The sequence below is a fragment of the Pocillopora damicornis genome, chromosome 8 (assembly GCF_964200805.1).
Source record: "Pocillopora damicornis chromosome 8, jaPocDami1.2, whole genome shotgun sequence".
Classification (NCBI taxonomy): domain Eukaryota; kingdom Metazoa; phylum Cnidaria; class Anthozoa; order Scleractinia; family Pocilloporidae; genus Pocillopora; species Pocillopora damicornis.
This window is the reverse complement of record NC_142677.1, coordinates 23,494,023-23,506,352: the sequence shown is the minus strand read 5'-3', so window position 1 is coordinate 23,506,352 and position 12,330 is coordinate 23,494,023. Positions and strand designations below refer to the sequence as shown.

Below are 12,330 nucleotides of genomic sequence, written 5' to 3'. Positions count from 1 at the left end.
GAGTTTTTATCAAGATTTTTCATCATCAATGAACGCTGCACTTCCCGCCTTCGCAATGTTTACTATTTTCATATCCATATTTGTATCTTTATTCATCATCGTTTTTCCTTTAAATCATGTATATAGAGTTTTTCTTGTTTTTTTTTTTCGTTATTGATCTCTTCGGGTTCATTTCTCATTCATGTCAACAATTTTAACATTAAAAATACACAACTCCGATACAGTCTGTATTTTTATTTCACATCTTATTTTTCCCATGATTCATTCGGACCTTAAACTGAGGCAAGGAAAAGTGAAACTGAGAGTAAACAGAGTAAGCTTCATTATGGTGTGCTGACGAACACACTAATTAAGTTTATGAACATTTGCCGCAGAATAATGTACACCCTGTGCAAGAGAAGACGATTACGACCCTTCATTACAGAGGATGAAAATCGTAGTAACAGTCCATTTTATAAGGTAGTCGATTTGCCCCGAGGAGACTCGCTCGACATGACACGAAACTTAAGGCAATTTGGTCTCATGCTATCTCTTGATAGGCTGAGTGGATCGACTTTCATTACGGGGAGTTGACCACTGTGCAAAGCAGCCTTCAACGACATTCGCTTCTTAAACGAGAGTGAACCAAAAGAAAGCACCACTTATTGACGACCGTCTCTTGACACGATGTATTCCAAGGGTCTCTGTTCTTCCAATCCGTGGGGTGAGAACACGAAACAATGACATTATGCACTTATTGACTGTAATGGGTTGGGGGGAATATTTGCCTCGAGGTCGCGCAAGGTCCGTATGTCATGACCATGTGATTTAGACTCCCCGGCTAGCGGATATGCCATACCCCGCTCCTTCCAATTGATTTGGACTCCTTATAAAATTAAAATTTTTCTTCTCTCCATTATGAATTTACCATGTTAAATAATTCAAACTTTTGGTCAGCATTCCTTTGATTATGGACGTAATATTTCTAAATGATTGAGTGATCAAAACAAACGCACTTGTTCAAGTAATCTTTTCTTTTTAATGCATGGTTATCTGCGTGCATATCATAGAAATAAAATAATGTTCATTGTTCTGTGGACTGTTGCTGAAAGCTTAGAATTGTCTTACGATTTATAAACAAACCAAATAATTTAACATCTGTTGTCCGCTAGTGTTTCATGTGTTATCCATTTGCAAAACCATTAGTAAATTGAGGTGAAAGATTGAGTCTTTTCTCCAGAAAATTTTGCAAGTTTACTCTGGTACTATAATAATTTGATTACACTATACCCCTGCATTACAAGGGACAAGGAGCGTAGGGTCATTAGTCCTTCTCACGTCATAGCGCACAGCCCTCATATCGGGACTTTCATTAAATGATTTTCAATAAAAGAACTCGCGGGGTCGAACGGCTCACATAGTGATGGCCATTATATAAATTATTCAAACTAGCTGCAGTCATTTCCAGTATCCTTAGGTTAAAAATAATTACAGATGCCAGCTTATTCCTTCAGTCTCAAAAGAGTATATTTCTCTTGTAAATTGTCCGGATCTGTTTCTCTTTACTGCCTCCTGATATTTCAAATCAATCAGACTCCACACAAAACATTGCAACAAAATTTTGTTCTCTTGTGCCTAGGTTCATGACACAGAATGCTAAGATTTCGCCGTCTGACATATTACCCACCGATAAAAGTCACTTCTGCAACAATGCCAGTGCTTTGTGCAAATTCTCGACTGCTGTTTGGACGTCCTCGTATTGTAAGGCACTGGCGGCAAAGCGGCAATATTTCTGAGCCTTTTCGTTATCCTCAGGAGATAAGCTGCTAGTTGGCGGCGTCGCCGAAGACGGTATAGTTGGTGGTACCACTGGGTGGACAGGTGCGACTGTAGGAGACTGACACAAAAATTGATTAAAAGTATCAGTAATTTAAAAATGGTTTAATTTACTATTGTTAGCGAGCGAGATTAAGCATATCGGTTTTTGTGTCTGCCTTCAGATGTTTAGTAACTTGGGTGAAAAAAATTGCCGTCATCAAAGAAAATGCCCTCTTTTTTTCGGTTTATTTTTTCCCTAAATTACATGTACTCAATTAACTCTTTTGAGCAGAGCGCGAATTTATGTCATGACAAGTTGAACATGTCATCGGCATAAAAAGGTGGGCAGCGAAGTTGAAACTCCTCTTGCTGAGACACTTACCGGCTGTGCACTCGGCTGTGCACTCGGATGTGCACTCGGATGTGCACTCGGCTGTGCACTCGGATGTGCACTCGACTGTGCAGGTGGTGTTGGAAAATGTGTGTGATCGGGAGGGTATGGCTGAGAGGGAAACTGTCCTGGTATTCCACTTGTGGTGGTAGGGTAAGGAGGCTGCTGTGTGTTGGTAGGGTAAGGAGGCTGCTGTGTGTCGGTAGGGCCTAAGGGAGGGTAAGGCACCATCCCTCCCTCAGCCTCCCCACCCAGATTTTCATCATCTCCACCAGCAGGACCTGGTATAGGTGTTTCTCCACTTTTCAGACACTTGTGAATGTAAGCTGCCTTCCATTTAGCATATTTACAGTGATGCAATGCCTATGGAGTCAAAAAAAGCTTATCAACAATCCAGGTAAGATGCAAAAAATCCCAAACAGAATCCGTACTGAAATTTAGGCAAAAACAAATAATGTTGTGTTTGAATTCAAAATCTGTTTACATGGACTATTCTTGACATGGTCTTTACCATTTCAAACTTTCAAACAGGGTTTCCAATAAATTATCCATGAGTGGTTGCTGATGTTGCAAAAGGCAGCTGTGTCATAAGGCAAAACCCAAAGATAAGAGCCTGTTCACAAGCTGAACAGAGGGCAATGACAGGTCTTACAAGTGGGGATAACTACCAAAATGTAGCTTTTATCGAAACCCCTGTTCAAAATATGAAAGCAAGTTCAGTTGCTATAGAGCTTATTTCAATTGAGCATTGTAAAGCTGAAACCAATGCAATCAGAACAGTCAAGCTGCGGATAGAAGAATATCACAATGTGCCAATGAGTAGGGATGTCATTGAAAACCAGAAGGTGATGGAAACACACCAGCTGTGAGGCCATTTTGCATGTTGCTTTACCACACACCTGCTTGCTACCCAAGCATTATTCATTTCAGCCACCTTCTCATTCCAGATCATTTATCTATTAGGTTTTGTGATGACAACCCTAAATGAGAGTGCAACAAAAAGAAACAAGCACACTGCTTTTAGGATAGAAAAATGCAAATGACCATACTACAATTGGTTTTCATTTTGAATTGGATTTGTTGAAAAAGTAGCTTGGTTTTCTGGACCATTTACATGTTCAGGGACGTAGAGCAAAAGCAAAGCATTGCAAAATACCTTTGACACTTAGTTTAACATAATTCTAAGCTTATTTAGTTCATTATATTACATTTTTAAAAAGTAAACTCTTCCATTCACCTCTTCCGACAATTCTCCAAACTGTGCCAAAACATCATATAGAAGACTGGCTGTGTAAAATGACTTGACAACATTTCTGGAAAGATTCACAAATGATCATTCAAAACACTTGGCATAAAAATGAGTTACAAAAACTGGTAGATAGAACATATTTCAGCATTGCACAGCTACAACTGTACCAGACAACAAAGCTCAAAGTCATGAAGTCTTGGTTCAAAGCTACACATAAGAATGTTAAAAAAAAAACATTAATTTAATAAAACCTCGTGTTGCTTCAAGGTAAAAGATGCAGAAAAGCCAGTGGTTAGGAGACAGGACTCTGCAGTGCTCATAAGCAAGCTACTTTACTCAAATAGTCTCTCACTATCCAACAGTACACACAGGTACACACAAGCAGTGCCCCAGCTAAGAAAGATATTAAATGAGCATTCACCTAGTCACTCATATACAAATAATGAAATATCAAAATGTTTTGAATGCTCTTTTCAAATAAATATTTAGAAAAAATCAACCTACTTATTAAAATTTGCAGCACGGTCTTCAGTGTCTGCCCACAAAAATAACTGTACAGCTTTCTCTTCTATGTGAATCTTGGCAATATTATCATCAGAAACAGCTTCATGACCCTGCTCAATTAACTCTTTCTTTTTCTACCAGAAATAAAAAAAAAGGTTCAAAATGAAAGACTAGATACTATGTGAAATAGAAGTAAGGGCCTTAACCATTTAACTCCCAGAAGTGATTAACATGTAACTTCTCCCTATAATATTCATACATTATCCAGCAAACAGGTATTGAGAATACTCAAACTCATCAGGTACAAGATATTACCTTGATCAAACACCAAATCCTCGTAACCAATTTACAAGGACATGTGTAGCAGCTAGAGGGGAGAATTTACAATCAGATCTTGGGAGTCAAAGAGTTAAATAACATGACAGCAAGTTCACAGGTTAGAGGTATCCTCTTTAGAGTTGGCAAAAAGCAGCTTAACTTTTCTTGTAACAATTTGAACCAAAATTGATTGTGTAAGGGTAAACACCCTTAGAGCAAAACAACAAAATTTTGAAACTGAACATGAAAGCCAGAAAGAGTCGTAATTAATAATAATATAGTTATATCTACCAATGTCACATAGTTGAACCAAAATTTAAGTGGCCCATTAATTGGTTTTTATTTTACTAGCTTGACATGTACAAATTATAACTAATGACATGGAAAGCATTATCATAGGTAAAAGGATTGAGAACAACATGAGGTGAGGATACCATGTGAAAAGAGATGGAAAGAGACAAATTTAAAATTTAAGCTAGAGCTCCAAGTCTCTCCCAAAACACTCTTATCACTTGATCCTAGCAACTCTACCTACTGTGAAACATAACATGTAATTCACTTGAAAAGGATTACATTTTATTGTTCAAGACTGGTAGCAAAAGATAATGCACCCATCAGTGATACAGTGAAGATCCATGAGGGTGAAAATGTAGGTTCAAATAGAATTCAAGTTGATTTTAAAATAGCTAAAACACACTAAAACAAAACCAAAGTAACTTATTAACTTGACTGATAATCTTAGTATATTTTGTACCTTTTCAAGCTGGTCCATTAGCTTCAACAGGAATGATTTGCCCTCACTGCTTTTACTATCAATTTTGATACCTTTCTGAACTGCATGAAGGCGGCCTAAATACAAACATACAATACCTCTATTTGTTTTCATTACCTTTTAATTTATACACATTTCTGTGATAATCGCAGAAAGGTGTATAATTTTTCGTGCTTATGCGATTTGTCCAATAGTTGCAAATTGTCCCTCTCAAGACAAACAAGCCTGCATCATAAAATAAATACATCTTTCTACTTCACGTCTACCTCAAAAAAGACCGCTGTAATAAGCTTCATGTTTATTCTTTATTTACCTCAGGTAGCACTGGTAGTAGTAAGCTGTTAATAGAGATCCACTGTCTCTCTTACTGGTCCACTGAGAATTCTGTTACGGACAACTGTTTCATTGAAATTCTGTAAGCTTACGACTAGTGAGTACTTTTTCCAGCTTTTTCCAAGCAGATGGGCATTTGTGATAAGGTTAGAAAAAAAATTACGGAAACCTTAAAAAATCTTACCGAATAGTCGAAATATTTTTCAAACATACTTACAGTAGTAAGCCACAACGGCATCTCGTTTATCGTACTCTTGGGCCGTTTTAAGGTATGGAGATATGGCTTTCAGAGTGGTTGGGACAACCGCCGCCATTTTCACTTCCTATACATCTACAGCCGCTAAGGATGATCGTGGGCTCCGAAAATTAAGTAAGGTACTTCAAAGATCCATTTTTATAATCATTGTAGAGCCCCAACGTAAGAAAAAAAGACCCCTTCTTCCTTATTTGGTGGCTTAGGCTCCAGGTAACTATAGCAACTACTAGAAAGCAAACATCTTGTCGCCAAGTATTTCTTCTGTTGCTCAAAGTTTATGCTAACACTTTACGATCTCCTTCGGTAGTTTGTCTTGTGATTTCTAAAATGTACGCAAATGTGATGCAGCAAACACAGGATTATCCGAAAATGCGAACGACAAGACGACGGAAAGAAGAAAAAGTAAGGGTGATTTATGTGTTGTTTTAAGCGATTTGTAATGGGTAAAAAATCTTCGTCTATTACGGAGTTATCAATGTCAGACATTAAGAAGTTTTTCTAATCTTTACTTAGGAGAAAAAAACTGTTGTGGCATTGAAGGCTTCAATCATTGCCGAGCCCTTTTCAGCGAAGTCAAGATTAGAGAACGCACTGGTAAGTACATGTACGTTATTTCTTTCTAGTAGGTCAAAATAAGAAAGAGAACCACGCGACCCTCTGCCCTAAAACCCTGAGTTACATGACGTATTTCATTTGGGTTCCTAAAGCTATTACTTTTCTTTTTTATCAGGTTATTCCTCCTCCTGTTGCAGGAGCTTTCAAAGAAAGGCCATCAGAAAGCACTAGTTTTAAAAGGTGTTATGAGCGAGGCGATTTTCCCATTGCTTTGGAGCATGATACGAAGGGCAACAAGATCGCCTGGAAGGTCGAGATAGAAAGGCTCGATTACCATCATTACCTTCCGCTGTTCGTCGAGGGATTGTCTGAAACATCGCATCCTTACGAATTTTTCGCCAGACAAGGAGTCCACGATATGTTGGAGCATGGGGGAGACAAAGTTCTTGCAGTTATTCCACAGCTTATAATCCCGATCAAAAAAGCGTTGAATAAGCGAAAACTCAGTGTCATTTGTACCACTCTTAAAGCTCTGCAGCATCTTGTAGTTGCCGGTGAGATGATTGGTGAAGCCCTTGTCCCCTATTACAGGCAAATTCTACCGATCTTAAACATCTTCAAGAACAAGAATATCAATTCGGGTGATGGAATTGATTACAGCCAGCAGAAAAGAGAAAATGTCGGTGATCTGATTCAAGAAACGCTCGAAGCACTCGAGCGGCGTGGAGGTCCAGATGCGTTTATCAACATCAAATATATGGTGCCAACCTATGAATCTTGCATGTTGAATTAACTCTGAGTAATTCTGGACATTTCGCCTTGCTTATTTAGTGGGACATAGTCGACCAGCGATTTCAGGAATTTTTGAAGGATGATCAGATTTACCTATAAATGCAATATTTTTTGTTAGAAACTTTATGTTACAACTGACGTATTCTTTTTGTTTTAGTAACTGCCTGGTTTAATTATGTTCTAACCAGTTATATATTCTTAATAAATAACTTGTCGATACTTTCAGAACCTCATATTGTACATAAAGAATAGTTTTATCATTTTTGATTGATCATGTAGGCTTCCAGGCGCATATACGTGTATAAGAATTTTTTTCTTTGAGGAAGTAAATGTTACGATCAGTTTATTTGGACTGCTTGAATTTATTATATTTAATTATGCCCAGAAATGCCTCACCTTATATGCATTCCAGGGTGACAAATGATCATTAAAAACCTTTAGCTAATATATCAATCAAAAACACAAGGGCATAAGCACTTGTTCCTTAAGAATAGTATTTTAATTCTTGAGATAAATTCAAATAACAATTACATGTACATACAGTCGAACCTGACTAAGTAGGCACTATATTAGGTGGTCACCCTGTGCTAAGAGGTCGGTTGTCAAAGTCCTGAATTTGTTTCCCTTTATCACTGTGATTTCCTCCTCTATTAAGTGGTCCTGGTCACCTTTGAGTGAGTAAACTGCATGTTTGTATTGTCTTCCACCTGTATTGAATGGTCACTTAGAGTGAAACCACTTGAAAAACATTAAGGATAATGTTTCAAGTAAATTTGAATCACTGTATTTCTCCCAAAATCAATCAAAGTTTTGTATTGTTTTGTCTTCCACCTGTATTGAATGGTCACTTAGAGTGAAACCACTAAAAAAGCACTAAGAATAATGTTTCAAGTAAATTTGAATCACTGTATTTTCCCAAAATCAAAGTTTTGTATTGTTTTGTCTTCCACCTGTTTTGAATGGTCACTTAATTAAAGTACAACGACCCAAATAGGACTGTGAATAATGTTTCAAGTAAAACTGAACTCGTATTTCTCTCGCAAAATGAAAGAAAGTAGTGTTAGTGAGTGAGGTTTTGTGCATTAAGTGGTCAATTAGGGCATAAAAAGGCAGCTTTTATTGTTTTTTATATTACCCCTGTTCTGTGGAACATTTCTTAAGTCTTAAACTCCCAGAAGTAATTAACATGTAACTTCTTCCTATAGTATCATCCATTATCCAGCAAACAGGAAGTGAGAAAACTCAAACTTATCAGGTACAAGATATTATCTTGATTGAACACCAAATTCTCGTAACCAATTTACAAGTAAATGTGTAACAGCTAGAGGAGAGAATTAACAATCAGATCTTGGGATCTGGAATTAAAGGGTTGAGTGGTAAAACTGTATCAAGTTGTCAACCCACCATTCCCTGCTTCAGGTTTGATTTTTCATGAGAGTATGATTCATCACAAAAAAATAAATAGCAGCTTTCTTCCAAGACCATTCTCTAAATTTGTTATCCTTCTTGTTCTTGGTTAATTTATTATTGTCCCAGCCTAATGTGTTACAGCAGCAGAAACCTTCTTCACCCTGATGCGAAAGAATTTCTATTTCAAGGCTAACTCAATTTATTTATTATTAATTCATTATAAGGTTCCCTGCTGGGTTTACTAGAACTAGAGTTCCATTGTATGCCCACCTGCCTCAGGGTGAATTTTGCAAATATATATTAAATAAATTGTCCCAGGCTAATGTCTTACAGCAGTAGAGAACCTTCTTCACCCTAATGGGCAAAAACAATTAATATTTCAGAGCTAACAACTGGGAATCATACTCTCCCTAGTGTTTGAGAATTTTTGGCAATGAGTGAAATTGGTCAAAATTCAAGGGGAATAGTGTTTGTATTATAGTCTTGAAAAAAATATATTGAACTTGTGGTATATTGAAGGAAGCTGAGGTTCATTGTCATATAAGTGTCAATGTCAATTACTAGTGCAAATTAAGTTCACTCAGCAGGAGAAATTGGCAAAGTCCTGGTCTTTTCTTTTTCTCTTTTTCTATTTTTTTTAATGCAATATTTTTCGGTGCTTCATCCATGTTATGCTTTTATGATGTTATGAAAATGAAATATTTTTCAGTGCTCCATCCATGTTATGCTTTTATGATGTTATGAAAACAGTTAAGATGTTTTCCAGAACTTAAATTATTTTGAAAAATGTTAGGCCTACCAGAGTACAAGTTACTGCAAGAAATTGTATGGAAGAAACTTGTTTTTTGCACACAGACACGCTTTTACACTCAGTAAGTCTGGTTGAAATGTCATTTCAGCTCAGGAAACAGTGGTAAATGTCAAAACAGGTTGCATTGATGCTTAAATGAACTTGATGGTTAATTTTACCGGGACATATTTCTAATCACCTTTAATCTGAATTTCTAGACCTTAAGCACATTTCGCAAGGAAATAGGCAGGCATTGATCGAAAGAAACAGCAACTATAATATCGCGCGGTACTATTTCCTGGGATTTATTTGCTGCGTTCTTAACCAACTTAATTATTTAAGTCAAATTCGAAACAAGGTTTGCAAACGTTTTTTTGATGCACCACCGGCAAGTATTGACTATTTTTCATTTGTAAGTTATTTTAGCCTTATAACTAATAATTTCGTTTGCAGTAAATTCAGAATCGTTAGGCAGTAAATTGTTAGTCAGTGGAGGCCGGATATCGATTAATGTAAAGGTACGCTTTTTGCCTTGGTAATTTACGTTTAAGTAAGATTTTAGGTAAAAAATCATTAACAAAATGGCGATCAGACAAGAAAGAAAAAAAGACTTTGTAGCCAAGACTTTAATACTAAGAAAAATGTGTGCATAGAAGTTGGGGTATGAGTTACTCTTCCTAAGATAGAGGACAGGTGGAATATTAATCATCTACTTGCCCTGTAGGTCTCGGCCTGAGAGAATTAAATATATTCACTAAATGTTATGCTAACTAAACCTTGAGCTTAATGGATTTTTTAATGAAATAAAAACCACTTTGTATTCAGTAAAAATGTCAGAAGTCACTAGAAAAACAAATCCGAAGATTGATTACTACCATGCATTACTGACGTTAACTGCTAAAAAAAAAACAGAGTTGCATTCGATGTCAAAACCAACTAACTGAAATATTTGATTCTAAACGGTGTTTTTAAATAGTTGAGTCTCCAGCAAAACAAGGTTGATATATCAGATGCCAAACAAAACCATTGAACACTGCTAACAGCTTACTTGTAGATTCTCCTTACTTCTCCAGCTGCGTATCATAAATGATTTTTTATTGAAGACTCGAGGCGTCAGCCAAGAGGGTGTAATTTCATCAGCGCTAACCAATCAGTGAAAGCGCCTGTCAATATCTATCCGTACGATTCCGTCGAATGGGTCACGTAAAAATATTGCCTTAACGCGGTGCAGATATATAACACAGATATGACAGCTGCAGAGTTGGTTCTGATTTCCCTCCTTTTTTTTCTCGAAGTTAAGGGAGACTGTCCGTCAGAAACCTGTCAGAAGATCTCTCTTAAAGTGCATCAAGATTCTGAGCAAGACACAGAGTTTGCTGGCTATGTTTTTCACAATTCCATTACGTTAAACCCAGTTCAATGTTATATGTGGTGCATACGCGACTGCCGATGTTTGTCGATAAACTACAAGGAAAATCCACAGAATGACACCAAGTATTGCGAGTTGAATGAAGGAAATCATTTCATCAGCAAAAGTTCATTGGTAAAGTCTTCAGGCTCAAGATATTTTGCTTTACGCAAGGAACGCAGTAAAGTTAAGGTACGAATGGGGTAGCGCTTATTTATTGATGCAAAGGACCGTCCTTTTTTATTGATGAAAACTGAGAGAATCACACTAATGGTAGGCCAAATGAGTTTATTTTGTCAATTTGATTCCTACTGAAATTTCAAACTATATCTGTCTCTTCATAAGAGGGCTTTTATGTTTTCCCCATCCTCTGTTTCATAATTAAATTTCCTGAAAAGGATATGCTGTGAACTTTGTAACTTGCCGAGGAATATATCGGCGATACCCGTTAAATAAAAACTTTAGGCGCATATTATTTGACTAAAAAACAATCTCCTAGCTATAGGTAAACAGTCAGATATTGCGGGTGAAAATCCTACTTTTTTTCTCATTAATAAATTCAGCATAAACCTTTTCGACATTGATTATTTACGAAGTATTCGTTTCAGTTCGAAAAGTTGGACGATTGAATTTAAACTTGCATTCTATTTCTCAGCCATTTTCTTATTTTCAAGGGAATAACCTTTACTCGGCTTATAGGCTCCTAAAGTTCTGATGCTTGCAAAAAAACAATTAAAATAAATACTTTCTGCAATAGATTATTGCTTTCAGATTGTATCGTGCCATGACCTAGCAAGTATAATTAAATTAAAGCGGCCCACCGGTTTGAATTAGATTGCAGGTGTCTACTCTTATTTATATCCATCCAATGAATGTCATAAAAGGGCAAGCGAGAAATCCGAAAAATTGCTATACTATCTGTTTGAAATCCACCAAAACTAAAGCTAAAGGAGTTCTGACATAAAACGCCTAAATAAAACGTTTTCAAATAATTAGGAATAGTAACAGGACCAAGTGGAGTAACAAAATCGAACGGGTCCGATTTGATAACTACGAGTGTGACGTGCAATTCGGTCTGAAATTATATGCGTGGTTTGAAATCATAGGTATGATTTCAGATCAAAATTGCACGCCACGAAGTTCAGTTACCATTTCAGTATTACATTCATTTTAAAATCGCAAATTCAGTCGCTCGCATGCAGGATTTTTTATTTTGTACAAATGTTTCATTAATCTAGTAGCGAGCTGATTGAAGAAAGTTGCAAATTTGTTTCTCATTTTCATGCCATTTTTATTGTTTGTTTTTAAACAAGCAATTATTTGTTTTATCTTAGTAAAGCGTCCTCATCGGCTAAGAAAAAGATGAGATTTAGAGCAAAAAATTGTGCGATTCGTGAATAAATCGCACAAATGAGAGGCAACGAGATTACAAGGATCACCAGTGATTTCAAAAGGGATGGGCCCGATGTCATGTGTTCGGGAAATTTCTTAATCCTGGCTACGTTCCAAAGACTAAGAGCATTGAATATGGAAAAACATAGGATTGTATGATCCTTTTTCTTACCGGTAAAACTCATCTAATGAAATCAATTTTCGTTCAATTTATTGTTGAAGACCCAAAGCATCATTTCTTCATGCGCTTATGACGTCACGTGTACCAACGGCTGCTGCAGGAACAATCCGTGTCTCAATGGAGGAACCTGCACCGAGATCTGTGAACCCACCAGTGTTCGGTACAACTGCTCCTGTCCTGCA

General features: G+C 36.9%; 3 protein-coding genes across 6 annotated transcripts in view; 2 read left to right on the top strand and 1 right to left on the bottom strand.

The window, feature by feature from the left end:
- Positions 1 to 998: 998 nt before the first annotated feature.
- Positions 999 to 5,804, bottom strand: LOC113671546 (vacuolar protein sorting-associated protein VTA1 homolog). Of its 4 annotated transcripts, none has more exons than XM_027187777.2 (7): positions 5,582 to 5,739; positions 5,014 to 5,108; positions 3,942 to 4,075; positions 3,426 to 3,501; positions 2,255 to 2,551; positions 2,180 to 2,218; positions 999 to 1,876 (listed from the first exon to the last, which is right to left on the bottom strand). In XM_027187777.2, the coding sequence occupies exons 1-7, from the start codon at positions 5,676 to 5,678 to the stop codon at positions 1,676 to 1,678; spliced, it is 939 nt and encodes a 312-aa protein (XP_027043578.2). In that variant the 5' UTR covers positions 5,679 to 5,739; the 3' UTR covers positions 999 to 1,675. The 4 variants fall into 4 exon arrangements, with proteins under 4 accessions (XP_027043578.2, XP_089036938.1, XP_089036939.1 ...); XM_089180812.1 differs by having other exon boundaries at positions 2,180 to 2,206; XM_089180813.1 differs by having other exon boundaries at positions 2,180 to 2,201; positions 2,262 to 2,551.
- A 63-nt stretch (positions 5,805 to 5,867) lies between these two features.
- On the top strand, positions 5,868 to 7,313 carry LOC113671556 (parkin coregulated gene protein homolog). The gene is made up of 3 exons (XM_027187788.2): positions 5,868 to 6,022; positions 6,134 to 6,214; positions 6,351 to 7,313. The coding sequence occupies exons 1-3, from the start codon at positions 5,948 to 5,950 to the stop codon at positions 6,966 to 6,968; spliced, it is 774 nt and encodes a 257-aa protein (XP_027043589.2). The 5' UTR covers positions 5,868 to 5,947; the 3' UTR covers positions 6,969 to 7,313.
- Positions 7,314 to 10,339: 3,026 nt separating this feature from the next.
- LOC149041865 (uncharacterized) overlaps positions 10,340 to 12,330 on the top strand; it is a 3,910-nt gene continuing 1,919 nt past the window's right edge. The window contains exons 1-2 of the mRNA XM_089180810.1: positions 10,340 to 10,767; positions 12,190 to 12,330. The exon at positions 12,190 to 12,330 is cut by the window's right edge and continues 204 nt beyond it. Of these exons, the coding sequence (XP_089036936.1) occupies positions 10,414 to 10,767; positions 12,190 to 12,330 (495 nt within the window). The 5' untranslated portion in view covers positions 10,340 to 10,413. The remainder of the gene's footprint in view (positions 10,768 to 12,189) is intronic.

Bases quoted from the DNA above. Each gene is read 5' to 3' on its own strand.
- LOC113671546 (XM_089180811.1), bottom strand. From the start codon at position 5,678: ATGGCGGCGGTTGTCCCAACCACTCTGAAAGCCATATCTCCATACCTT. The intron at 3,502-3,941 runs GTAGGTTGATTT...GAATCTTTCCAG, and splicing joins CGTGCTGCAAATTTTAATAA to AAATGTTGTCAAGTCATTTT. The intron at 2,552-3,425 runs GTGAATGGAAGA...TTGACTCCATAG, and splicing joins TTGGAGAATTGTCGGAAGAG to GCATTGCATCACTGTAAATA.
- LOC113671556 (XM_027187788.2), top strand. From the start codon at position 5,948: ATGTACGCAAATGTGATGCAGCAAACACAGGATTATCCGAAAATGCGA. The intron at 6,023-6,133 runs GTAAGGGTGATT...ATCTTTACTTAG, and splicing joins GACGACGGAAAGAAGAAAAA to GAGAAAAAAACTGTTGTGGC. The intron at 6,215-6,350 runs GTAAGTACATGT...CTTTTTTATCAG, and splicing joins CAAGATTAGAGAACGCACTG to GTTATTCCTCCTCCTGTTGC.